The 27,076-nt window shown below is 39.8% G+C and overlaps 1 protein-coding gene and 1 long non-coding RNA gene across 3 annotated transcripts in view; one reads left to right on the top strand and one right to left on the bottom strand.

Moving 5' to 3' along the window:
• The first annotated feature begins 7,374 nt into the window (after positions 1–7,374).
• On the top strand, positions 7,375–10,531 carry LOC121642639. Of its 2 annotated transcripts, none has more exons than XR_006010935.1 (4): positions 7,375–7,615; positions 8,274–8,598; positions 8,946–9,059; positions 9,260–10,531. It is a non-coding gene; the product is annotated as an uncharacterized LOC121642639 (long non-coding RNA). The 2 variants fall into 2 exon arrangements; XR_006010934.1 differs by having other exon boundaries at positions 7,376–7,615; positions 8,268–8,598.
• A 7,878-nt stretch (positions 10,532–18,409) lies between these two features.
• The window catches only part of LOC121642791 (platelet-derived growth factor receptor beta-like), an 11,936-nt gene continuing 3,269 nt past the window's right edge, over positions 18,410–27,076 (bottom strand). The window contains exons 2-9 of the mRNA XM_041989741.1: positions 23,826–23,900; positions 22,939–23,253; positions 22,575–22,832; positions 21,887–22,017; positions 21,207–21,372; positions 19,962–20,142; positions 18,805–18,920; positions 18,410–18,477 (exon numbers count right to left, since the gene is read on the bottom strand). Of these exons, the coding sequence (XP_041845675.1) occupies positions 18,410–18,477; positions 18,805–18,920; positions 19,962–20,142; positions 21,207–21,372; positions 21,887–22,017; positions 22,575–22,832; positions 22,939–23,253; positions 23,826–23,874 (1,284 nt within the window). The 5' untranslated portion in view covers positions 23,875–23,900. The remainder of the gene's footprint in view (positions 18,478–18,804; positions 18,921–19,961; positions 20,143–21,206; positions 21,373–21,886; positions 22,018–22,574; positions 22,833–22,938; positions 23,254–23,825; positions 23,901–27,076) is intronic.

Consider the following 27,076-nt stretch of genomic DNA (forward strand, 5'->3'; position numbering starts at 1 on the left):
ATTGACAATAAAAGAGATTTTTTTTAAAAACTAAATGAAAAAGCCAATAACAGAGGGAGTGTGAGGCAGCAAACAAAAATAAATGTGTTAAATATGAAACTCTTCATTTTCTGTTTTAAGGCCAGTATATCAATATACCTTAAATGTTGTTGTTTTTCTGAGGTTTGGGGTTTTCTCTTTATCATTTATGTATTTTGAAGTTGCAGGTGTTGAAACTTACTGTGATGGTCGACAGAATGGAGCTCAGTGTTATGGAGTTCTGGGTGGAGCTGTGGTCCTCCGGCTGATGGATAACACCTCACTAATACCAAGATATGACTGGAACAAAGAAAACTCAGTAATACTCAGATGGAGAAACAATGAGATTGTATCAAATACTCTAAAAGACAGAGCACTTTTTATTCCTAGTAATGGAACATTTAGGATCAATAATCTGGTCAAGAATGACAGTGGTGAATATACACTTATAACTTTTGATTCAGATAACAAGATCACGAGAAGGCAGACTCTCCAGCTGACTGTTCAAGGTTAATAACTTTTTATTTTGCATCTACTAAATGAAGTTGTATTGGCAGATCTAAATCTTATAATTCCTTAATAATGTGTTATTGTTATTTCACGCTGTACTAATAATGTGATCATTTTGTGTGTTTTAATTAGAAACAAAAATATAATAAAAGTCTCAGTGTATGTTTCCCAAAGCCATGATATCTGTTTCTGTAAAAGAATTGTGTAAGAACTGATAAAAACAACAACTTGATAATTAAATTGACTCGTCTGCTGTGAATTTGCTGTTGCAATTTATTGTCTCTCTTTGTCTGTTCTCACAAAACCACACTCAATGTTGTTTTTTACTTTTTCCTTTCTGTTTAGTTTCAGAATATAACCCAGTGCTAGGAATTGCTGGAGTTCTGTTAAAACTGGTCATCGCCTTCGCTGTTGGTGTTGTAGTCATCTGGGCTCACAGGAAAAACAGTACAACCAAGGTAAAAAGCTTCCTTTTTCCAGTCTTGTCCTTTGTCCTGTAACAAGAAAACAACAACAACAAAAAAAAACCAAACCAAACATAAACAAACAAACAAACAAACAAACAAACAAAAAAATTAAAAAAGGAAATTTTGGTTTACAATCTGATGCATGAATTATGGATAAATAGGGGCACAATATTTTCACATGCAATAATTCACTTCTATAGACATGTACAGAAACACTTGTCTTTATTTGCTTTTTAAAATTTATCTATCTATTTTATTATTTCACTATTCTGTACTCTTTGTTTAATAATGTGTAATATTTAATATTTATATATCCTATTAAAATAAAGTTATATAAATTTCTTTTCCTGTTCATCAGTGAGACAATCTAATTAAAATAAATGTATATATATGAAATTTTATAATGTATGTTATTATCCTTGAGTGGTACTATTGTCCAATAAAGTGGCCAGTTTCCTAAACCAGGTGTTCACTGCAGTGGACACGGTGCATGAAAAGGTTAATGACAGACAAACGTTAAACTACTCCTTCATTACTCATTGGATGAAATTATAAAGCAAAGTATAATCCACTCTTTCTTGCTCCTCTTCACAGAACGGAGGTGACCAGGAACTGACCTATGCTAATGTCAGGATGGTGCAACATCAGGAAAAGAAGGTGGAGCAAAGAGTGGAGGTAGAGGTGGAGTAGGGCCAAGTTAAGTTTTCAGAGCAACCTCAGAGGACTGAACCAGTTAGAGATGATTTTGTGTTACATTAGCTGAAGAAACGAACGATTTGATGTGCTCTGTTCTTTACAAGCACTGCAGCAGACGGAGGGAGGAGATGTCCAAATGTGTTTCAACAGAAACGCACGAGTGTGTGACGAGTACAATGCTTTCATCTGTCTAACTCCAGACCGACAGCATGATACAGCAACTTATGCAACAGTGTGATACTTTGTTGGGATGTATTTATAAACATGTGACAATCTACAACATGACCCAGAGATATGGCAAGAACCTGCACTGATAACAATATAAAATATAGAATATTCTACATCTCACGGAGGATGTGTTCTAAGTTTAGTTTTATGCTCTTGTCTTCAGGGAAACATAAATATAAAGGCCAAGGTTTAAATAAGTATAATATAACAACACTGATATTTATGTAGAGTCCCACTTTCAAGACAGGATATAAATACTGTTGCATATTCACACAGATTATTTATAGTTAATAGGAAGTCACATGATTACAAGAATGTTGACACACTATAAATACTTTGTGATCTTGCAGCCATCAGTTACACAGCTATCAAAAGGCTGGTAACAGTAGAAATGATCACTGAGCGATACCAAATACTAAAGACCCATGTGCTCAGTAAAGACATTATTCCAAGTTAATATCAACTAGCTCACTGACAGACCACAGTATGTGAGGATGCATGGATGTTAATCAGATGTGGTAGTCTGCAGCACGGGGTCCTGTAGGGGACCGTGCTCTCACTGTTCCTGTTCACACCTCAGACTGCAACTACAACTCCCCCCTCTGTCATCTCAAGTAAATAACTCATTATTATTTTGCAAAAATTTCTATTGCTTTTGTTGGCTGGCTGGCAGATGGATGGAAGGATGGATGGATGGATGGATGGATGGATGGAAGAATGGATATATTTTATACTAGATGGATGTACTTGTGAATAAAAGAATTATTCAATGTATTTGTTTCCTATCAAACAAATCTTTAGAAGCATAACATTAATAACCTCAATTTGTCATTTTGTGTGATTTATTTCAAAATTTAATAATAAATTTGTGTTAGTAATCCTGGTCATCACTAAGAGGGAGTTTTATTTCTATTTTGGATTAGGACTGGGCGATATATCGGATATACTCGATGTATCCCAAAAAGTTTTCCGTGGGATTTGTAAAATATATATATCGCGAACATCGAGTACAAACTGACACGGCAGCGTTTAAAGCGTCTGTATGTTTTTTTTTGTTTTTTTTCGTAGTTTAGCTTCTCTCACTCACAGCAGACAGACAGCTCACTCCCCGGCCCATGTAGAAAATTCTGCTGCACACGCGTGTTGTTCAAGAAGGGAAGTAGTATGGAGACATGACAGAATGCATGTAGCTATCTAGCCAGTTTACTAGAATTAAAAGATGGAAGCTAAATGCGAGACGTGTCTTTTATGCAGTAATTCATCTCAGAAATGACGACAATGATGAGAAGACTGATTGTTGAGGCGTTCGTGATTCCCGATGAACATTAAGTTTTTAATACACTGGAGTAGGAAACTCCTCCAGCAGCTCTTATTATTAAATATGAGCTGATCTTAAACCAGATATTTTTTGTCTGTTTTATAAGTGGTTGATGACACTATTTCTAACGTGCGCTCTCTCTCTGCTGGTGTGAGAGAGAGAAAAACTTAAATCTTACTGGTGTCTTTTTATGCCGAATAATCTTGAATTCAACATTTACAGTGTTTTAGAGATTTTAAAACATCGGGATGTATATCGTGTATCGGGATAAAGTAAAAAAATAATCGGGATATCAGTTTTAGACCATATCGCCCAGCCTTATTCTGGATGGATCAGGGTAATTGCATCCGGTGAGTTACCATGCCATTATTTATTTATTCATTTATATTTGGTAGAACATTAACACACAAAATCAACACTTTCAAAGTTCAAAAGGGTTTAGGATAAAGTTGAATCCTGATTTAGCTTAAAAAAAAGTTTTTTTTTCAACTTGAATATTTAAACTTTCACACTTTTAATCAGGATACGACACAAACCAGAACACACAATGATAATCTCATAATAAACCATAATGCATTATATTAATGGCTTTCAATGAGCCTCATTTATTGTCTGATATCTTTTAAGGATTTAATGTTTCATGATTAGTTTAAATCTGCCTATTGCTTGAAATGTTTTTATCTCTTCATTGCAGCAGTTTCATGATTGAATGCCTCTTGTAGAGATCAATGAAATTTAGTGTTTGTTGTTAAAGCTGTTTTTTTAAATACATGTATGTTCCTTCAAAACTGGATTTGCTCTCCCTTAACTGGAAACTTTTGGTATTTTTGTTCTTTTGCTCCTTTTCATTCAAGTGCTTGAAATTGAAATAAAATAACATACATCAAACAATTTTAAAAGTGCACGTCTTCAAATATCAATATTTTCAGTGTGATGAACAGTGAGTTTGTAGGTTGTGTGTAAGTGGATTTGTATGAAGGAGAATACAATGCATACACTTGTAATTGTTGATCTATTCCTAAATATTATGTACTTAGTTTTAATTTTAATCTAACTTCCTATGATGGAACTAACTCTTTAGTTTATTAAATTATTTCCCAATTGTATCCACAGCACCACAAAATAGACTTGTATGAAAAAGTGATGTTGTTGTTGTTTTAAGCTAGTACATTATTAGCAATGTAATTAAATCTAAGAAAATTTGAGAAAAATGTAAAAATGCAATTTTGTATATTTGTGTTTTTCTGTATTCAAACTGCAGTGTCATATCATTTTTTTCCAATGCAAATAATTAGTTTTTCAACACAGATGTAAATAAATCTTAGAAGCACTAAATATTAAATATTTGAACAGTTCAGTCTTTTTTCTCACCTCATAGGTTGTTTTATCAGGACCAAACCGCTGGTAATAGTGTTCAGGGAATTTTCAACCTCTAGTGGTCAAGACAGCAACATCATCAGAAGGATAAAAATAACATCCATGAGTTTTCCAGGAAGTTATAAAAGTTGTTTGTTAAAGTAACATCATGTTATTAACTCAACAGTTAAATGCATATGTGTATATATATATATATATATATATATATACAAATATAAATATTTATACATAAATAAATAAAAATCAGTTTTGATCATAGTGTGTGAGGAGTGCTCCGATAATGTAATCACAGAACAACACACACATGACGATGTTGTCCCGCAACTCATCTACAATCTAGCCCTCCAAACGTCGAAACGTAGAAGAAGAACCATAGCAACAACCGGCAAAGAATGAAGAAGAGACACAGTAACAACCGGGAAACACAATACACAGCATGGAAGAGGAGATATAGGATGAGCGAATGAAGGTGGTCGTGGAACTATAATTTACTGTGTTGTAGAAAAATGACCAAGAGTCTGGAACGAGTAAAAGTAAATAAGGTTTATTTACAGGAGAAGTATTGAATACAGAATTACTTGCAAGTAATGAGAGTGGTCGTCCCGACTCGCATGAAGTCGGGAGAGACTCTGGGGAGGCAAGAGGAAAAACAATAGCTGTACATTTCTGTAGAAAGAATCCTCCTTCCTGAAGGGCCTTCACATCAACCTTGAGTGTCAAAGCACTGACAGAACTAAAGTTACATGATCTAGTTTAAATTAAACAAGAGGCTAGTAAGGCTGATTTGAAGCAACGGCATGACAATGTGGAGAAATCCCAGCCCTAATTTTATCTGCTGGACAGCTCCCAACATGGAGCTGTCCAGCTGTCCTGTGGAAATTCGTACTTGGTGATGCAGATTATTAATGTAAAGATGTTTATTTCTTCTGGTGGTCTGTCCAGGGTGTACCCTGCTTCTCGCCTGCTTATTGCTGGGATGGGCTCCAGCTTCCCCACGACCCTGCATTGGAATAAGAGGTATAGACAAAGGGTATATGTTTTATTTCTCATGTTATATATCTATAATATGACTAAAGTTATCACAGTAGTGTGTGTGTGTGTGCGGTAGTGAGAGGAACACAATGATTTCCTACCATAGTACATGATAGACCCTGATAACGTCTTGCCCAGTCTCTGGGCACCCCATGTATAAAAGTCTGGCTCCACCACTGCACACTGGTAACTATCACCCAGTTCCAACCAGTTATGTTGCTGCCATCAAATTCAAAGTCCAAAATATTCAAAAGTTTTGCATTTTCTTAAAGATCCCATATTATGCCATTCCAAAAGTTGCTCTAGAGAGCTCTACGGAGAATAGGCTGTTTCTCTGCCTGAACCATTAAATATTCATGAGCGGTGCCTGTCCACGCCCTTCTCTAGGAGACGATCTGGCTTTCGCTGGTGCCTGCTCTGTGAGTTTAGAAGGCAGCTCAGCTAGCTGGGTTGGCAGGTCAATGACTGTATCCACTACCGGGGGCAGTGGTTATTTCCCTTCGTGAGGTCACAAAGGCAAAGATCTCAGACTCACCCGTTTGAGCACACATTCATTAAAAAGAGGAGCAAGCAAGTGAGAGAGGTGACAGAATTTTCTCATCTTTGGGCCTCACACACAGGCTATGAGGACACACATGACTGTTAGGAAACCTTTAGATAATTAATTTAGCATAATATTGGACCTTTAAACAATCATGTTGAATTTGAGTAAGTTTCCCTCATCCCACATCAAGGATTGCATCTTTAATGGTGAAAGAGTATGTTATGCTTTTGATAAGTTTATGACCCACATTAATTGGTGTGAGGTTTCCCTCTGCTGGTTTACAGACTGTACTTTTCCACTCATCATTTTACACTGACATACACATAAAATTTTCTATAATATTCTATTCTACCCATGCAAAAATGAGCACATTGTCTCAAGATTATAGGCATTAAATAGCAACATTTATTACAACAAGTTTTGATATTTAGACATTTTTCAGCTGAGATATTATCTACTCTCTACTGTACTTTCCTTCTAAATAGAAATAAACAATTTACATGTTAACTCTGTTTCTAAACTACTGGGTTATATGTTTTGTTGCCAGATCGTTGTCTTGTTGGTTTATATTTATGCTTTTGCCTTCTTCTGTCATCTGTTAAATACTTTCAGAAAAGTAAAACTAGATGAAATTCAACAGACAACTTGTACATAATTTCAGCAAAACATCAGCTACCACAGCTGTCGCAATACCAACACAGACTTTATTAACAATACAGTATGAGGAAGTTTAAAAACTTTTAGCTATTTTTGTGCCACAAAGGAGTAAGAATATAAGAATTAGATTAAAGCTTAGGATGAACTGGAGCTAAAAACCAAAGGATCCTCCAAAATAAGTACAGTTACATACAATCTAAATCATTTGTTAGTTTCACACCCTAACTAAATGCTCTGGACATTACAGTAAGAAACATGGAGCCATGCAGGCAGAAGGCCTTAAAGTTAGAACCCGTTCTGGACTTTTTCAGAACTTCCATACTCAGTTTGGATTGTGTTTTGGTTAAAATCTTATCAATAAAACTCTAATTTTAGATACAAAAAATCGTTGATTAATTTATCTAAATTTTTGTGATCGTTCACTACAAAATAAGCAAGTGGCATGTTAAAGTTTCTATATCTGACATATTGTTGTCAGCTCAGTCATTTCTTCTTTTAGAGCTGAGGTCTGAGCTCATGTCTGAAGATGAGGTTTGAGGTTCCTCCTTTCTTTAGCCATGGTCATGTTGTGTTCACTTCCCCTTTCATCTCTTCATACCCTGTGAACACAGCTTTTCTTCTGAGGCTGATCAGTGACAGGAGACGTTTCACATTGTTTAACGCAGGTCTGGCTGCTGGAAAAAGCAGCTGCTCATCCACAAACATTAAAAAGAAGTGACATGGAAGCTGGGCTTGGGCTGTTGCTGATGCTCCTAGGAGTCTGTCATGGTGAGTTCAACATCTGTCACATTTCAACAGTTTGACTCATATGTTTCAGTTTTGCTGTTTAATCCCACACGTTTTAGTAAGCGTATGTTGTTTTATGAATTCAGTTCTGTTAATTGTTTTTATCACCTTTTGCTAATTCTGAGCTCAGCTCCATGCATTTAAGATGAAGAGATTTAAAATGAGATAAATATTTATTTTTATGTTGTATAAAATGAATCACACAACTGAATTTTGATAAATGACCCGAATCTTTAAAAAAAAAAAAAAAAAAAAAAACCCCACAGAAAACTTGTGCAAACAAAGTTGCATCATATTTTAAAACATGATGCTTCTTCAGTTTTAGTTTTTGGGATCTCAACCACAAATATAGTTCTGTAAATATGGACAAAATCTGAATATAATGTGGTTTTAAGAATTAAAAGAAATGTTGACTAAACTGACAACAAAAGAGATTTTTTTTAAAAAACAAATGAAAAAGCCAATAACAGAGGGAGTGTGAGGCAGCAAACAAAAATAAATGTGTTTCTTCCCCTTTATGAGAAAATATGAAACTCTTCATTTTCTGTTTTAAGGCCAGTATATCCATATACCTTAAATGTTGTTGTTTTTCTGAGGTTTGGGGTTTTCTCTTTATCATATATGTATTTTGAAGTTGCAGGTGTTGAAACTTACTGTGACGGTCGACAGAATGGAGCTCAGTGTTATGGAGTTCTGGGTGGAGCTGTGGTCCTCCGGCTGATGGATAACGCCTCACTAATACCAGGATATGACTGGAACAAAGGAAACTTAGTAATACTCAAATGGAAAAACAATGAGATTGTAACAAATACTCTAGAAAGACAGAGCACTTTTTATTCCTAGTAATGGAACATTTAGGATCAATAATCTGAATGACAGTGTTGACAGTGGTGAATATACACTTAGAACTTTTGATTCAGATAAGAAGATCACGAGAAGTCAGACTCTCCAGTTGACTGTTCAAGGTTAATAACTTTTTATTTTTCATCTATTAAATGAAGTTGTATTGGCAGATCTAAATCTTTTCCCTTAATAAATAATGTGTTATTGTTATTTCACGCTGTACTAATAATGTGATCATTTTGTGTGTTTTAATTAGAAACAAAAATATAATAAAAGTCTCAGTGTGTGTTTCCCAAAGCCATGATATCTGTTTCTGTAAAAGAATTGTGTAAGAACTGATAAAAACAACAACTTGATAATTAAATTGACTCGTCTGCTGTGAATTTGCTGGTGCAATTTATTGTCTCTCTTTGTCTGTTCTCACAAAACCACACTCAATGTTTTTTTTTACTTTTTCCTTTCTGTTTAGTTTCAGAATATAACCCCATGCCAGTAATTGCTGGAGTTCTGTCAACGCTGCTCATCCTGCTTGCTGTTGGTGTCGCAGTCATCTGGGCTCACAGGAAAAAACAGTACAACCAAGGTAACAAAGCCTCCATTTCCCAGGCTTGTCTTTTGTCCTGTAACAACTCAAATTAAAATAAAAAAAACAAAAATAGGTAAATTTTTATTAATGACAAACAAATGTAAACATGTTTCCCAAAATGTTAAACTACTCCTTCATTACTCATTGGATGAAATTATAAAGCAAAATATAAATCACTCTTTCTTGCTCCTCTTTAGAGGAAGGAAGTGACCAGGAAGTGACTTATGCTGATGTCAGGATGGTGCAACGTCAGGAAAGGAAGGTGGAGCAAAGGGTGGAGGGAGAGGTGGAGTATGGCCAAATTAAGTTTTCAGAGCAACCTCAGAGGACTGAACCAGTTAGAGATGATTTCGTGTTACATGAGCTGAAGAAACGAACGATTTGATGTGCTCTGTTCTTTACAAGCACTGCAGCAGACGGAGGGAGGAGATGATTTCAAGATGTCCAAATGTGTTTCAACAGAAACGCACGAGTGTGTGACGAGTACAATGCTTTCATCTGTCTAACTCCAGACCGACAGCATGATACAGCAACTTATGCAACAGTGTGATACTTTGTTGGGATGTATTTATAAACATGTGACAATCTACAACATGACCCAGAGATATGGCAAGAACCTGCACTGATAACAATATAAAATATAGAATATTCTACATCTCACGGAGGATGTTTTCTAAGTTTAGTTTTATGCTCTTGTCTTCAGGGAAACATAAATATAAAGGCCAAGGTTTAAATAAGTATAATATAACAACACTGATATTTATGTAGAGTCCCACTTTCAAGACAGGATATAAATACTGTTGCACATTCACACAGATCATTCATAGTTAATAGGAAGTCACATGATTACAAGAATGTTGACACACTATAAATACTTTGTGATCTTGCAGCCATCAGTTACACAGCTATCAAAAGGCTGGTAACAGTAGAAATGATCACTGAGCGATACCAAATACTAAAGACCCATGTGCTCAGTAAAGACATTATTCCAAGTTAATATCAACTAGCTCACTGACAGACCACAGTATGTGAGGATGCATGGATGTTAATCAGATGTGGTAGTCTGCAGCACGGGGTCCTGTAGGGGACCGTGCTCTCACTGTTCCTGTTCACACCTCAGACTGCAACTACAACTCCCCCCTCTGTCATCTGCAGAAGATCTCCGAGAGTACACCCAATATACAATTCAGTTCCTGTCAACCCCATCACCCTGTCTATCCTCCTCATCACACCCCGCTGCTTCCCACCACTCAATCATATGTAAATAACTCATTATCATTTTGTAAAAATTTCTGTTGCTATTGTTGGCTGGCTGGCGGAAGGATGGATGGATGGAAGGATGGATGGATGGAAGGATGGATATATTTTATACTAGATGGATGTACTTGTGAATAAAAGAATTATTCAATGTATTTGTTTCCTATCAAACAAATCTTTAGAAGCATAACATTAAAAACCTCAATTTGTCATTTTGTGTGATTTATTTAAAAAATTTAATAATAAAATATTCATTTGTGTTAGCCATCCTGGTCATCACTAAGAGGGAGTTTTACTTCTGTTTTGGATTAGGACTGGGCGATATATCGGATATACTCGATGTATCCCAAAAAGTTTTCTGTGGGATATGTAAAATGTATATATCGTGAACATCGAGTACAAACTGACACGGCAGCGTTTAAAGCGTCTGTATGTTTTTTTTTATTTTTTATTTTTTTTAGTAGTTTAGCTTCTCTCACTCACAGCAGACAGACAGCTCACTCCCCCGCCCATCTAGAAAATTCTGCTGCACACGTGTGTTGTTTCAGGAGGGAAGAAGCATGGAGATATGAGAGTATGGAGGTAGCTATCTAGCTAGACAAAAATACAACCACTCTTGTTGTACACCAAATGTGAAATACAATGATTTTTTTCTGAATAATTTCTAATTGCCCTGGCATTTATTTATTGATTTATATTTGGTAGAACATTTAACACACAAAATCAACACTTGCAAAGTTCAAAAGAGATTTAGGATAAAATTAAATCTTATAGTCCAAAAACCTTTCTTTTGTTTTTTGTTTTTGTTAAACTTAAATACTTAAACACAGCATTTCATCAGGATATCCAGAGCATCACAAACCAGAACACACAATGATAATGACACCCACTCATAATAAACCGTAATACACAATATTTATGGTTTTCAATGAGCCTCATTTATTGTTTCATATCTTTTAATTATATAGTTTTGTTATTTGCCTAATATTTGACTTGTTTTTAATCTCTTCACTGCAGCTGTTTCAAGATTGAACCCCTCTCGTAGAGATAAATGAAGTTTAGCGTTTGTTCTTACAGCTGGTTTTTTATACCCTTTTTTTTTTACTGATTTTGCTCTCCCTTAATAGGAAAACCTTGTCATTTTTCTTCATATGCTCATTTTCATTCAAGTGTTTGAAATTTAAATAAAATAAAGTACTGGTCATTTTTAACTCTGTACGTCAAACAATTTTAAATTGTTTTCAAATTTCAGTATTTTCAGTTTGATGAACAATGAATTTGTAGGTTCTGTATGAGTGGATTTGTATAGTCGTATGAAAGAACACAACTCTTTTAGTCACGTCGCCCACAGTCTGTTAGATGTGGCCCATACTACTCCTCCACACTCAAACGTAGTACTGGTTCCCCGCAAGACTGCGTTCTGAGCCCTGTACACCCACGACTGCTCTTCAACTCACACATTGAACTGTATTATAAAATATGCAGATGACACCGCCATGGTTGGACTTGTCCAGGATGGGGGCGAGACAGCATACAGGGCTGAAGTAGAGAAGCTGTCACTCTGCTGCTCAGACAATAACCTGAGCCTGAATGTCCAAAAGACTAAAGAACTCCTCAATGACTTAAGAAAACACATACAGGCCCACATCCCCCTCCTCATAAATGGAGAACGGGTGGAAATTGTCTCCACCTTCAAGTTTCTGAGCACCTGCATGTCAGCTGACCACTCCTGGACCTTTAACATCAGGATCCTGGTGAAGATGGCTCAACAGTGGCTACACTTCCTACAGGTCCTCAGGAAGAACAATCTGGACAAGAAATTACTAACGACCTTCTATCCCTTCTCAGTGGAAAGTGTACTTACATACTGTCTGAGTGTGTGGAACGCAGGCGCCACAGCTGAAGACAAGAACACAGTGCAGATGGTCACAAACACCAAACAAAAGATCATTGCCCACCCTGAACACATGTCCACCTTTAACATAGCCCTCCTAAGGGCTATCTTATCTTACCTCACCTTAATACAATACAGGTCTTTAAATGTCAATATTATTAGGGAGTTTCTAGGTCCTGTATGAGTGGATTTGTATGAAGGAACAATACGATGTATACAGTAGTGACGGATTTTAAAAAAATCTTTACTTTTATAAAAAACTTAAATTGATTCAGATGTTTTTAAATGAATATAGTTCATATTGTTTTTCTAGCTCAATTTTTCATCTATTATTACTAAAAGGATTTTTATTTCAGGCATTTTTTTATTTATTTCTAAAAGTGTTACTTATTTATGCTGGTTAATCTATTCCCAAATATTAGATAACTAGTTTTCATTTTAATGCCAGCATATTAAAATTGAACTTACTCTTTAATTTATTAAATTATTCTCCAACTGTATCCATAGCTCCCTCTTAGCTGTCCTACAACAAAATAAAGTTGTATTATAAATTTTTGTATAAAAAAAGTTGCATTGTTGTTGTTTTAATAACAGTTTAACAGTATATTTTTAACAATTTAATCAAATCAAAGAAAATTTGAGAAAAAAACAAAGAAACAAAAAAACAAACGGAATTCGTGTGTACGTGGCTGCATTGAAATGACTGTGAAAGAAGCTGTTTCTCAGTCTAGAGGTGTTAGCCTCAAGCTCACTAGATGTAGAGAGGAAACAGGTTATGGCCAGTGTGAGGAGACTTCGATGATGGCTATGGCCTATGGGTGCAGTGAGTCCTGTAAATGTCCACCAATCTGGATGAGAAAAGAACCAGTAACCTTCTACTTTTTTGATCATTTGCTAGAGAGAGTTCCTGTTTTCTCCAGTGCAGCCAGAGTGACACAACAACAGTCATAGTCCCACATTTCCTGTTTGTGACGTTCATGTTTCATCAGTCACACAATTAGTATAAAATCCTTGGACTACATAATTTCCAAAACCTGGAGTATTCTAATGATAAATCACAGCGTTGTTATTGAGTGTCACACAGTAAATGATTTTTGTGTTGTACGTAAGATTTTTGTATGTGCCTTTTGTACACTGCTAACCTTTATTTCACTGTCATAGCCATGAAACCATGCTGAATTTAGCATGAAGAAAACCAACTGATGTCAATACAGTATTATTTTTGGATTAAGTAATGTATTGTTTTCTGTTTGTTTATTTTTTTCATGGAAAATACTGAAACTGTGGTCTCCCCTTTTTCAGCACCTCAGAAATACTTAGATTAACTGCAGAAATTAAACTTCATTAATACCTCTTGTGAGAAAGGGTTATGTTGTATCTAATGTCATGAAAAGCAAATCCCTCTTCAATCCTCCACAGTTGTATGGTAAGGTACCAGAATCTGTGCCCTGTGACCAATTAAAAACAAAAAAACAATGAATAAAGTTCTGATAGAAGGATAGAAAAAAATAACCCCTCTAATAATCCATCCTGACCAAACAGGCTTTATTAAAGGTAGACATTCCTCTACTGTGCATATTAATTAACATAATAAATTATGTTAATTGAGCCGCCACTTATCGTGGTGGAGGAGTTTGTGTGTCCTGCCGATCCTAGCGGCTATGTTGTTGGGGGCTCATGCCCCTGGTAGGGTCACCCATGGCAAACAGGTGTCTAGGGGAGGGACCAGACGAAGTGAGGCTCAAATCACCCCTATGATGAGGAGATAACAAGGACCAAGGTTTCCCTTGCCCGGACGTGGGTCACCGGGGCCCCCCCTCTGGAGCCAGGCCTGGAGGTGGGGCACGGAGGCGAGCGCTTGGTGGCTGGGCCTTTGCCCATGGGGCCTGGTCGGGCTCACCTGCAGGAGGGGCCATAGGGGTAGGGTGCAGTCTGAGCTGGGCGGCTGCCAGAGGCGGGGACCCTGGATGCCTGATCCTCGGCTGCAAAAGCTAGCTCTAGGGATGTGGAATGTCACCTCTCTGGCGGGGAAGGAGTCTGAGCTGGTGCGCAAGGTTGAACGGTTCCGGCTAGATATAATTGGACTCACCCTGACGCATGGCTTGGGCTCTGGAACCACTGTCCTTGAGAGGGGCTGGACCCTCTTCCATTCTGGAGTTGCTCCCGGTGAGTGGTGCCGAGCAGGTGTGGGCATGCTCATTGTCCCCCGACTTGGTGCCTGTACGTTGGGGTTTCCCCCAGTGGACGAAAGGGTAGCCTCCCTCCGCCTTCGGGTGGGGGGACGGGCCCTGACTGTTGTTTGTGCTTAAGCACCAAATGGCAGTTCAGAGTACCCACTCTTTTTGGAGTCCTTGGAGGGGGTGTTGGAGAGCACTCCTTCCGGGGACTCCCTCGTTCTGCTGGGGGACTTCAATGCTCATGTGGGCAATGACAGCGAGACCTGGAGTGGCGTGATTGGGAGGAACGGCCCCCCCTAATCTGAATCCGAGTGGTGTTTTGTTGTTGGACTTCTGTGCTCGTCATGGGCAGTCCATAACGAACACTTTGTTCAGACATAAGAGTGCCCACAAGTGCACGTGACACCAGGACACTCTAGGCAGCAGTTCGATGATTGACTTTGTAGTCGTGTCACCAGACTTGCGGCCGCATATTCTGGACACTCGGGTAAAGAGAGGGGCGGAGATGTCAACTAATCACCACCTGGTAGTGAGTTGGCTCAGATGGTGGGGGAGGATGCCGGTCAGGCCTGGCAGGCCCAAGCGCGTTGTGAGGGTCTGCTGGGAACGTATGGCAGAGTCCCCTGTCAGAGAGAGTTTCAACCATGTCCCAGGCGAAGTGGAGGACATTGAGTCCGAATGGGCTGTGTTCCGTGCCTCTATTGTCGATGTCTGTCGTGACGGTAACCCCCAAACTCGTTGGTGGACGCCGGCAGTAAGGGATGCCTTCAAGTTAAAGAAGGAGTCCTATTGGGCCTTTTTGGCTTGTGGGACTCCAGGGGCAGCTGATGGGTATCGGGGGGCTAAGCGGAACGAGGCTTCGGCGGTCGCTAAGGCAAACACTTGGGCATGGGAGGAGTTTGGAGAGGCCATGGAGAATGACTTCCAGACAGCTTGGAGGAGATTCTGGTCCACCATCCGGTGGCTCAGGAGGAGCAGTGCTCCGTCAACACTGTGTACAGTGGGGATGGAGGGCTGCTGACCTCCATCAACACTGTGTACAGTGGGGATGGAGGGCTGCTGACCTCGACTCGGGACGTTGTGAGGCAGTGGAGGGAATACTTCGAAAGACCTTCTCAATCCCACCAATACGTCTTCTGATGAGGAAGCAGAGTCTGGGGTAGCTGGTGCTGGCTCTCCTATCTCTAGGGCTGAGGTTGCTGACATCCTCTCGAGGATTTTGAAACACAAACACAAAGAGGCCAGCTCATTCCCACACAAACAATGAACAAAACGCAAACCATCCAGCCACCACAAAGCCAAAAGGGGCCGATGGTGAGTTCACCCCCACACTTCAGAACACAGGCACCCAGTACTAACAAGCAGCAAACGAGGAGAGGCATTGGAACACACGCAGCTTTCACACACAACCGGCCACCTCCGTCACCCCCACTAGGGTGTCAGAACAGGTGGCGGCGCAACAGGGGAGAACTACAGGCACTTTCCTGCTTCACCCTCCCAACTTTCGAGAGGTAAGTCCTCCTCCTCACAAAGGGTCATCCCTAAGCCAGACCGCCCTGCAAAAGCTGCAGCCCAAAAGTTCAGGTACTCACCTCCGTCACACACACACTCCCACCGGAGCCATAGCAGCTTCTGGGTGCCAAATTCCCAAAAATGGAGTGAACCCTCCAATCTGCACCACTCTCCACCAGAAGTAGCCAAAAGGAAGTCTTTTCAAAACAGCTCTTACTCGTGTCCACAAGACAAAATGGCTGAGTCATTCCCAACGCATAACTCCAGGGAACCTTCCAGATGATAAAAGAAAGGCTCCTGGACGAGCCCCCATTTGTTACGACCCAAAGTAGGGGTATGATTGGGCGTAACAAAAAAAAGATAACGTTGGGACAGATGTAAAATTATAATAAGCTCATTTTATTGGCACAGCAGTGAAACGCCGAATAAAACCTGTAAAAGAAATAACCAAGTGTTGGGGTTAGAGAAACTGCTGAAATAAATACAAAGGAATTAACAAAACCCTGTATAAAACCCACCGAGTGAAACCAAAAGAATGTACAGAACTCGGTGTGACAACCAAACCAAACAAAAGAGCAGCAGTTCCATAAACTAATGTGACCGTCGTCCCAAACAAAATACTAAACTGGCCCAACACCAAACTAAACAAAAGATAACCACAATGGCAGAACACAAACCGAAGTGTAGCAAAGGTTGAACTAAAACTGAGTGTAAAACAAAAGGTAAGTCCAGACTAAAACGGACTGATCTACCGTCCCCCACTGGGAACACACAAGCAGCCAGGATTTATCCTGCTGCACTCACTCGAAAAGTCACACATCAAACAGACTACCACATAGCGCAGCGGACACCCAGTAAACCATGCTACCAATTTCTGCCACACTCGGAGACGAGGCCACCTGCGCTGACCAGCCTCACTGCTACAGCATGACTACAGTGAATAAGGTGAGGGGAAGCGGCCTGTGCCATTCCAGCTTCCCCTCCCGGCTGAACTCTGCAGCAGCCTTTTCAATTTTTTGCTTCCACTCAGCAGTGGCCATAACAGGCTGTCTTGGCTTCTGCAGCATCGTGTGGACATCGGGGACAGTTCCCCTTGGACTGGCAGACTTGGGTGGTGGTCCCCCTCTTCAAAAAGGGGGACCGGAGGGTGTGCTCCAACTACATGGGGATCACACTCCTCAGCCTCCCCGGTAAGGTCTATTCAGGGGTGCTGGAGAGGAGGGTCCGTCAGATAGTCAAACCTCGGATTGAGAAGGAGCAGTGTGGCTTTTATCCCAGTCGTGGAACAGTGGACCAGCTCTACACCCTCTTCAGGTTTTTTGAGGGGGCATGGGAGTTTGCCCAACCAATCTACATGTGCTTTGTGGACTTGGAGAAGGCATTCAACGGTGTCCCCCGGGGACTCCTCTGGGGGGTACTCCGGGAGTATGGAGTGCTGGACCCGCTTGTACTAGCTGTCCGGTCCCTGTACGACCAGTGTCAGAGCTTGGTCTGCATTGCTGGCAGTAAATCAGAATCATTTCCAGTGAGGGTTGGACTCTGCCAAGGCTGCCCTTTGTCACCGATTCTGTTCATAACTTTTATGGACAGAATTTCTAGGCGCAGCCGAGGTGTTGAGGGGATCTGGTTTGGTGGCCTCAGGATTGGGTCTCTGCTCTTTGCAGATAATGTGGTTCTGTTGGCTTCGGGTCGTGATCTTCAGCTCTCACTGGAGCGATTCGCAGCCGAGTGTGAAGCGGCTGGGATGAGAATCAGCACCTCCAAGTCCGAGACCATGGTCCTCAGCTGGAAAAGGGTGGAGTGCTCATATGGATAGATAATACAATTACATTAAATGAAAAGTAGAACAGATCTCTCTATATTCACAGGAATGGAACATTTAGGATGAATAATGAACAGGGGTGACAGTGGTGAATATAGACTTTTAATGTCTGATTCACAAAAAAGGTTAACAAGAACAAAGACTCTCCAGTTGACTGTTCAAGGTAAATAACTACTTTCTACCTAAAGAATTTAGACATTAATAAATGTAAATCCCACATTGTGCTGATGGTCTATATAACATGATATTCTGTACATACTGGTATTCTGAGCCTCCCTGATCCTTTATTTAAATAATTACACAAGTTTATTTCCAATATGAAAAGTCATCCGTGTGTTTCTCTCAGCTCCTGTGTCCTCTGTCCAGCTGGTCTCAGAGAGTCTGTCTCAGGGAGAGACGAAGGTGTCCTGCTCCCCCAATGGAGGGGGCAGTCTTCAGTACAGCTGGACTCTGGGTGGACACACACTGAGAGACACTGAGCTCCTCTCTGGAAATAATGAGACAAACGTCATCACTCTGAAACAAGATGTCTCAGGATGTCTGGTCTGTTCAGTCAGGAATCAAATCAGTTCTGTCTCCAAAGAGGAGGACATATCTACCTGCAGTGAGTGAGAAAGTCATGAAAACAACTTCTGATAATAATAATAATGATCACTCAGCACATAAATTATTGTTTTATTTGCTCTTAGGCTTCAAATTTATTGACTGCATTTGGCAGATGGTAGTCAGTCAGGTCTTTAATCTGGGAGGGAACTACACATGCAGGTAGAGTGAAGAGACCATTAACATTACATTAGGCAAGGCAGTTTATTTGTATAGCACATTTCATGTACAGGACAATTCAAAGGGCTTTACATAAAACAAAAGTGTTACAGATATTTAGAAATAGTAAAAGGCATCAACACACAATCACAATAAAATAATAAATTACATTAAAATGATTAAAAGCAAGATAAGTTAAAAAAATGCAGATTTTATGCATAAGCGCGTGAGAAAAGAAATGTTTTTAACCTTTAGCACAAAGCACAAAAACACCCTGAAAACCAGGATGAGTTTAGGTGTCTGAAATCATCCTTTCACCTTGGACTTCCAGGTCAAAGAACACTTGCTTTGAGTCGTCACCGTTGGTAACAAGAGCAGCATAGAGACCCTTCTGCTCTATCCTCACCCTCACCAACGTCAAAATGGTGACATACCTGAGAAAAAAGAAATATGATCAATAATCAAGAGATATTATATACATATATTTCTATGGACAAACTAAGTTAAGTCAAACCGGGATTTCTGTCTGCTTTATGTTCTCAGAGCCAGACAGCTTCAAAACTATTAGAATTTTGAGAAGCTAATTTAATTAAATTAATCTGAAGCAAGTCTGTATAACTTAGGGTTTGATACTTTAATTTCCCTCAAAATGCACTTTTATATTTACTAGTCCTTCTTATGACCTGATTAGGACTTCCTTGCAGAAAAGAGATTTTTAATCTCAGTTGAATTAGTCCTGGATTAATAAAAAATTTAAAATACATAAAACATAAAACATAAATAACAATAAATAAATACAGAAAACTGATTATCAGGAGTCTTTATACTTGATCATTTACTCTGGAAAGGTAAGGAAGCCTTGGGTTTGTCCTTAAAGGGCTGTTTTTCTTTTTATATTTGGGTGTCACATCTTGCAAGATAATATGCCTTCTTTATAGAGGAAACAAGCATTTGAACGCTTTGAAATATTTGTGAGTTGTTTGCCAGCAAACTTCTTTCAGGAAGAAACTACTTGGTATAAAAAGAAAAAAAGCTGATAACTCAAACAGGAAATAATGCTCAGTTTGTCGACATGCTCTTTTAATTCTACCCTTGAGCGGTCAATATGTCACTTAGATCATTTTCTTTTACATTTTTCTTGTATGTAAAAACAAAACCCTGCAGTTAATCCACAGTTAAAGTTTTGTTTACCATTTGTCTGATAGACCTATTTAAGTTGTGACAGGTATTTTGTGTTTATGGTTCCTGCCCGATGAAAGATGTAGCCCGTCCCTCTGGAGAGTATTGTGTTTCTCTCTGTGGTGGGCTCATCTGGTGGTGACTGACAGGAAGTAGATGCATCTGGAAGTGGCCAAAATATCACAGGTTCTGCACTAATTGTTTAAATGTAACGAGGCATGTAAGGTGAACAGGGCCTTTGTTGTATATGGTGTATTTTTAAGGGGACAGCTACACACTCAGGCTACATGTTTTACCTAATTTCATGCTCTTGTCTGAAGGTGATGGTTTTATCCCCGTTTATGGTGGTGCCATCTTTGGTCCAGCGAACCTGGGGGGGAGGGTAGGCCTCAATCTCCACTCGCAACTCGACATTCTCTTGTAGCCTGGCTGAAATGTTTTGCGGCTGAGCTGGCTTCACTTGCACAAAACCTTGTTCTGAGAGAAAAACACAACATCAGCAACATATTGTAGAATACATCTAATATACTTAACACATTCCTACTGATAATGCAAATCTGCAAGAATCAATTTCTTGTCCTGCTTGGAAAAAAACAGTCTCTTAGTACTGGCCGAAATATAATGTTTCACTATCTTTTAATTAAAGCTGTTAGCAAACGTTGCAGTAGCGTTTGTTTAGTCATGTGTCTGGCTGCCTGATTCTACCTGGCTCCTCAGGTTCTATATTGTGGTCATCAATGTTGTTTATGTAATACTGTTACAGCAAAGAGAAACTAAAAGTGGCCTAAAAGAAATTATAAAGTTGAAAGATTTTGCAAAGTCAGACAACACATTTCAACATTAGCTTGGACTCTGCTTGGTAATTGGACCAACAAGACCATCTGATATGCTGCTTTAGTTTTGACTCTATAAATTTCGTTACTAAGGATAATGGATCGTAATGTTGTTGCCCATTGTTGATATTCTACAGCAGACAGTGTGTCTCTTTTCCACTGATATTTCCAGTTTGCACCTAAAAAAACTGTCCTGTGCTCCTGTCTATATTGAACATGGAGGTTCATGTTATTCAAGGGTTTTATAAACATAACACACCTCGCTGCAGATGGAGTAAGCATTCACAGACCGACACTGCATGCAGTGATGGTCAAGAGACAGAGCACGGAAGAACAGTTGAGTACGTTGATTCCTGCTTTTACTGGCTCTCAGTCTGCTGTTATAAGTTGCTGATTCACTGTGTGCCCATGTTTAAAGTTAAATCTCCCTTACACAAACATCTATTCATTTGGAGTCTAAATATAAAGTGGCCGGTCCCCCTGATTGGAAGCTCTGTTTTTCAAGGTATCACTCAGGACGTTCACACCGTGTCAAAGGTTTATTTCACACTTTTAACAGAAATAAATAATCCTGATCTTCATTCCCTTAAATGCACCCCCTCTCTTTAATTTGCCAAGGTAGATATAATAAGCAGTCTTCTCTCTGTCGGCAAAGCACAAAAATAATCTGTACAGCATCAGTTTGTTTTAGTTTTCTGTGAGTCTAACCGAGCACAGTGATGCTGACGCTGGCAGAGGCGTTCTGGTCTTGGACACCCTCATGGACATGGCAGACATAGCTTCCACTGTGGGCCACCGTGGCACTAGGAAAGATCAAGCAGGAGCGCATGCTCATGGCAGACAGGACGTTTCTCAGAGGCTCAACTTTATTAAGCTTAAAGAAAAAGGAAAATAATAACAATGACATATTAGTGTCATATAGAATAACATGAAAATGTAAGTAAATTTTCACAATAAAACTTGAGGGAAAGAGTTGTTTGCACTCTAAGTCATCTCAATAAACTGATAAACAAACTTATGTCTGCTAATGGATAAGTTCATAAACCCAGAGGATGACAGCTGATTAGTACCTGACACCGTACCTGAGGCATAGCAGAGATCACATGACCACTTCAACTTTCGAAATAGTGTATGCGTTACAAAGTCTCCTTAACAGACGTAAACTGAAAACTGATATAATCAGCAAACCTCCCAATGATCTAAAACCAAACCAAAGAACTCCTAACATTTACAGCACCTACAATGTATTTGTGAGCAGCTTCACATGTGAAATAAAACTAAGGCGTGTCTGTACATCTTGATTCAATCTGTGCTCGACCATGAGGCTGAAGAGGGATCACAAAGGGGAAACTGAACAAAAGCGCTTGTTCTGCTCCACTCCTACTCACCTCTCTGTTGGGAATATCCCAAGAAAAAAAGACCAGCATCACTCCGTGCACCGTGCAGTTTACAGTCAGCGGCTCACCCTGCTTCAGGACTGTCTTTGAAGCGTTGACGTAGGCGTCGATAGCTTCTGGGACTGGGATGAGAAGAAAGTGTGGGGGAGAGAAGGAGGAGATGATGGGAATGCCATTTAACAGGAAAATATATCAGAAAGTTGACCTCAGTTCTAATTAATCATCTGGTTGTAAAAATAAAACCTGAAAACTATATTTGCATCTATCATAGAAAACTGAAGTTGGCAAAAGTTCATTTACTTTATCCTGCCACAAACGTACAAAATATTCTGCCTTTGTTTCTGTACAGCTGCACTCTGACACAACAGTCCAATCGTTTTCTTATTATCTGCTCTCCAATCATCTTGCTGTCCCATAAGTCTTCCATCAGAGATTTGCAAGGTGGCCAGAATGGGAATGAAAAGTAGTTTCGAACTAACTTTGTTTTTTTTAAATAGCTTTTTATGGGAGGCACTCTGATTAAATGTGATGGTTTTTAATGTGGGCTGCGACTAAATTAAAGAGGCTGGCAAATTGTGTGTGTTTCAGGTACTTTCTGAACTTTCAGTACACAGGGGAGTGAATAAGTCATGACCACAGAGTTGTTTCTCTTGGCAAACTCTTTAACCTGAACACTTACCAACAATGCTGAAAACGTAGAAAGCCTGAGAGTCTTTCACCTCTCCGTTCAGCTCTCCCCGACAAAAGTATGTCCTGTCCTCCACTGGTCCTTTGTACCCTTCACTGGGAATATACAACCCTTTGATGGGCATGTCAGTATCCTTCTCATGCAGGGTAACAGAAATGTTTGGGTTGGTGACCACGCAGGGGATGGTGCTTTCTTCACTGGTCTTTGTCACCATGCCATGGGAGCTCTCAATGAACCACACTTCAGGATCTGCAGCAAGACATGTGACTCATTTCATTTCATGTCAGCAAGCAATGAAAAAAGACTTCACTCTAAATAAGTAAGTTAAATAAAAGGTAAACAAACAAAGCCCCACCTGGGACAAACACTGCCACCTCCTTGGTGTCCCCAATGAGACGATCAACACACTGATAAACACCACTGTGCTTCCAGCTTACGTTCCACAAGCTCAGAACACTAGAAGTGCCATCATCATCAATGTGGTAGATTTGTGGATCATTTTGGGTTTGCTCCACTTGAAAGTAAGGCACGTCGTTCCTCTTAAAGTCCCACGTCACACCCACAGAGCCGGAGCATTTAAGGATCAGAGAGGAGCCTTGAGCCAGGACAAACTCTTTGTCAACAGGTTTGATCTCCAGGCAGCAGACTTCAGTGCAGAAATACAGCAAAGCTGCAGTTTACACAACAAGAAACAAGGTCAACATGAGGGGTAAAGACATTGCTGCATGAGGTCAGAGGTTAAATCAACAGCGTTCGCCAGATCCTGCTCTATCGCTAATTGATGAAGGATGCGAGCTGTCCGGAGCAGATGAGTGGGAGGATAAGGACCCCATGACAATGACAGATGGATTTAAAATGGCATCTGTCCTTTAGATCAAAGCATTTTCTTATCTCACAGACTGGACAGCTAACAAAAAAAAAAAAAAAAAAAAAAGATGCATTATTTATGTATTTTGATCATTGCTTATATTAATATCAAACCATTATATTTACCTTTCCAGTGTTAACACAAGTTCTTCCTCATTAGAAGTCCTACAAGTTTAGAAGCCCCTTCAATTATTTAAAGTGTCATTTGGATGCTTTATAAAAGAAAAAAAGTCCCAGTTCAGCTAAATCGTTTCCCTTAACTTGTAAACTGATCTGCCTGGGCTTGGCATCACAGCATTTGCTTGCCTATCAAAGAAAGTTGTTTTTTCCAACACATTTTCACTTTTTGTTGGTAGATTGAAACTTAATTCTCACCTGTAAATGTGACGATCAGGTGGAGTGCCGATGCTGTCACCTTCCTCATAGTGGACACTTTCAGGCACGTTTGTCCTGCAATCAGATGAAATCTCATGTGACATTTTTAAAAATTATCTGCTTCAATCATCTTACTTCATAGATAAAAAAGGACGGATTGGTATGTTCTAAAGATGTTCAACAGACATTAGTCAAACTGAGCAAAACAACAGGAAGCTCTCATTTGAGTTCACTCCAAATGACACATAAGGCCACCAGAGACAACTTCTGTGCATGAAAGATGAACTTCACAACATGATGGATTAACTTCTGCTCTTATGAGCTCCAGTGAATAGGTTAAATAAAAAACTTCATTATATTTCATGTCAGAACAATCTACACTGAATGAAAGAAAATGGCATCAAGTTTTGCTTAAAGGGAAGAAGAAGCAGAAAGCATTTGGTTTGTTGTCAAGCTGCTTCCTTTCATGGCTCCTGGCTGACACACAGAGTCTGAGGTGCAGATGTAGCTTACTCTGGAGGTATTTGATGCCTCGCTGCACCAGGACAGAGCAACAATGTCTGGCTCTTTTTGTTCCTGGTTCACCAGCATTCTGCCCACTAACAAACGGGTCACTGTGTGCGACTTTGCAACACGCTTAGTGGCAACAATGCTGCATCCAAGCTATTCTAGAGCCGTGCTGGGCCATTAATTGGTTTTGGTGTAAACAAAAGTGAAAATGAGGGCATTCACATAAGCCTCTTCCAGGAATGGACTTGTACCTCAAAAAGGTTGCTATGGTATCTCAACACTTATGAGATATCATTTTGTACACCGACGCAAATGCAGCATCCCAGAACTGATTTAAGACCTACTGGGGTTAAAGTTGACCAAAGCTCACCATCACCAGCTTTCACTACTACTGTTAAAGACCTGAAGGTTGCAGCTTCACAGCACAGCTGAGGCGAGAAGAGAAGATGGAAGAGAGGAGGGGTGGTTTGCTGTTATGTATGGGATTGGGGGGTTAAGGCCTGCAGCACACAGACGTCTGGAAACAGTTAAGGATGGATCACACGCCTGTACGCAAGAGGGTGGGAAAGAGAAAGAGGGCGGAAGTGTGAGTCTTGGGAAGAGCGAGGGTGGAGGAGGAAGAGAGGGAGTTGGCCAGTTGAAAAATTGTGAAATGTTTCTTAAGAAATCTTATCCCATTTAAAGATTTTACTAGATATTTGACTTCAATTTTAGAGCACATATTTTAAGATTGTTCTATTTTCATGTGTGTAAAAAAACATTCATTTGAAGATTAATCTCAATCTTATCTGAGATTATAAATCCTGTCAGTTTTCATTAATAAAAGACAATATCTGTCAACTCCATTTTAATGTCAGCATTCCCGAATTTTCCATCAGCTGTATTTTGAGGTGTAAAAGAGATGAAAGACCTGATAAGTGTGGCAGTTCTGTAATAGACCCGAAGCCACTTACTCAAACCAGATACATGTTGTCGCCCTGAATTAACTGCCTTTGGCACTTCCGCTCCCAAAACGAAAAGCTCAAAGCACTCAAGCTGCTCCAAAAACATGACTAGTTCATTTCCTCCCCCGCCTCCTGGTTCTAATAAAAAGAGGTGAAGGAGAGACAGACAGATTGAGAGCAAGACAGAGGGAGAGAAACCTTTTTTCATTGTGCTGTAGTTCATACACATGAACTCTAAAATACTTTCACTGGCACATAACGCAGTTGTTTTTCCCACAGATGCTGGGAATTTGGTGGCTGATTGACCTGTTCCAGTTTTCATAAACAACCCTGCTACACTCAAAGTGTCACTAGCTAACAAGGAAGAATGCTAAAGCCAACCTCAGCGGGATGCATGTGGCCCACGTTCGGCCTCGGGATGCAACTAGAGTGTATAATCCCACTCCTGGGATTTGCTATATACTGTAGCTGCATGTTTTAGTTAAACATCTGGCACTGATAAAGCCGTCCTCGATAAGGTGGGAACTGCTGTTCAAACCACATTTGCAGCCAATTGTTTGCTTGAGTGTATCCCAGGGGAGTAAAGCTTGCACTTGGAAAAGGAGGAAAAAGTGTAATTTATAACAAAAAGGAGAAAAATATCCACAAAGCCTCCCAGGGTGCAGCTGGAACGCTCCGACTTCCTGGATGGGGAAATTTTCCAGCCCCAGTGTGGGTGTGATGCATCACTGACACAGCAAACCATCATAACCACGAAACGAACGAAATGTTTACAAACAGCAAGGATGCCACAATGAGTGGAAGACCAACTGCAATGAGAGTACTACAAAGAGAAAAACATCTTTAAATAACAAGGTGAATAGAAAAGATTCAAACTCACAAACAGAAGTATGTGTGTGTGTGTGGGGGGGGACAGAAAGAAAATAAAGGGTAATATGCAACTGAATGCAAGAAAAGACCAATTAGACCAATGACAAACTATCAGGACGCCACAAGAATACTACACACTACAACAGACAATGGAAAAAACAGCAAAGGAAGCGTGCAGACATATGGAATATACTTCATGGGAAAGACCACATCAAAGCAACAAGCTACATAAAGGGTGCACACAGTCTGACTTCACAGACAGTGAGGTTTACTCTCCTAGACCATTCGGGAAGCTTAAATCTGAATGAACAAACATCTTCAATTTAGCAGCCACTTCTTTCCAATACAAACAATTACAGCCCAGATAGGACAGAATCTGACACTGTCTTATCTGAGCTTTACTGATTCTTTTTTAAGCCATGTAATATGCTATATCCATGTTTAAGCTGCAGCAGAGTAAATCTGCCTTCTATATTTGTCTCTCTTTGTTTATGTTTTTAGAGGGATGGCAGGTTTTCGTGACATATCTCTGAACAGCAGGACTATGGTGAGCACTGTGGGAAAAAAAGTGACCCTGTGTGTCTTTGGTGAAACAAATCTCTTTTTTTTAATCAACCCTGAGGAAACCTAGGTCCCTAGGCAGCAGACCCATTATGAAATGTTCCCACCCCAAGCGGCTGCAGCGTCCATCGTGTCCAAAACAGATCCTTTACATTGACAGCAGTGTTAAAAAAGGCCCAGAAAAAATTCAGCTATATACACTTTCATGTCACAAACAGGCAGATTATGAGTTAGTGTTTTCAGGCTAGAACAGTAAACAGTGAGACTTCAGATATCTCCATTTATGTGCAAGTATCATTGTAATATTGTAGCTACTTTTGGTGCAATACTGCTGTTGAAAACATCTTTTTCTCCAGCCTTCCTCAG

Source organism: Melanotaenia boesemani, chromosome 7 (genome assembly GCF_017639745.1).
Source record: "Melanotaenia boesemani isolate fMelBoe1 chromosome 7, fMelBoe1.pri, whole genome shotgun sequence".
NCBI classification, from domain to species: domain Eukaryota; kingdom Metazoa; phylum Chordata; class Actinopteri; order Atheriniformes; family Melanotaeniidae; genus Melanotaenia; species Melanotaenia boesemani.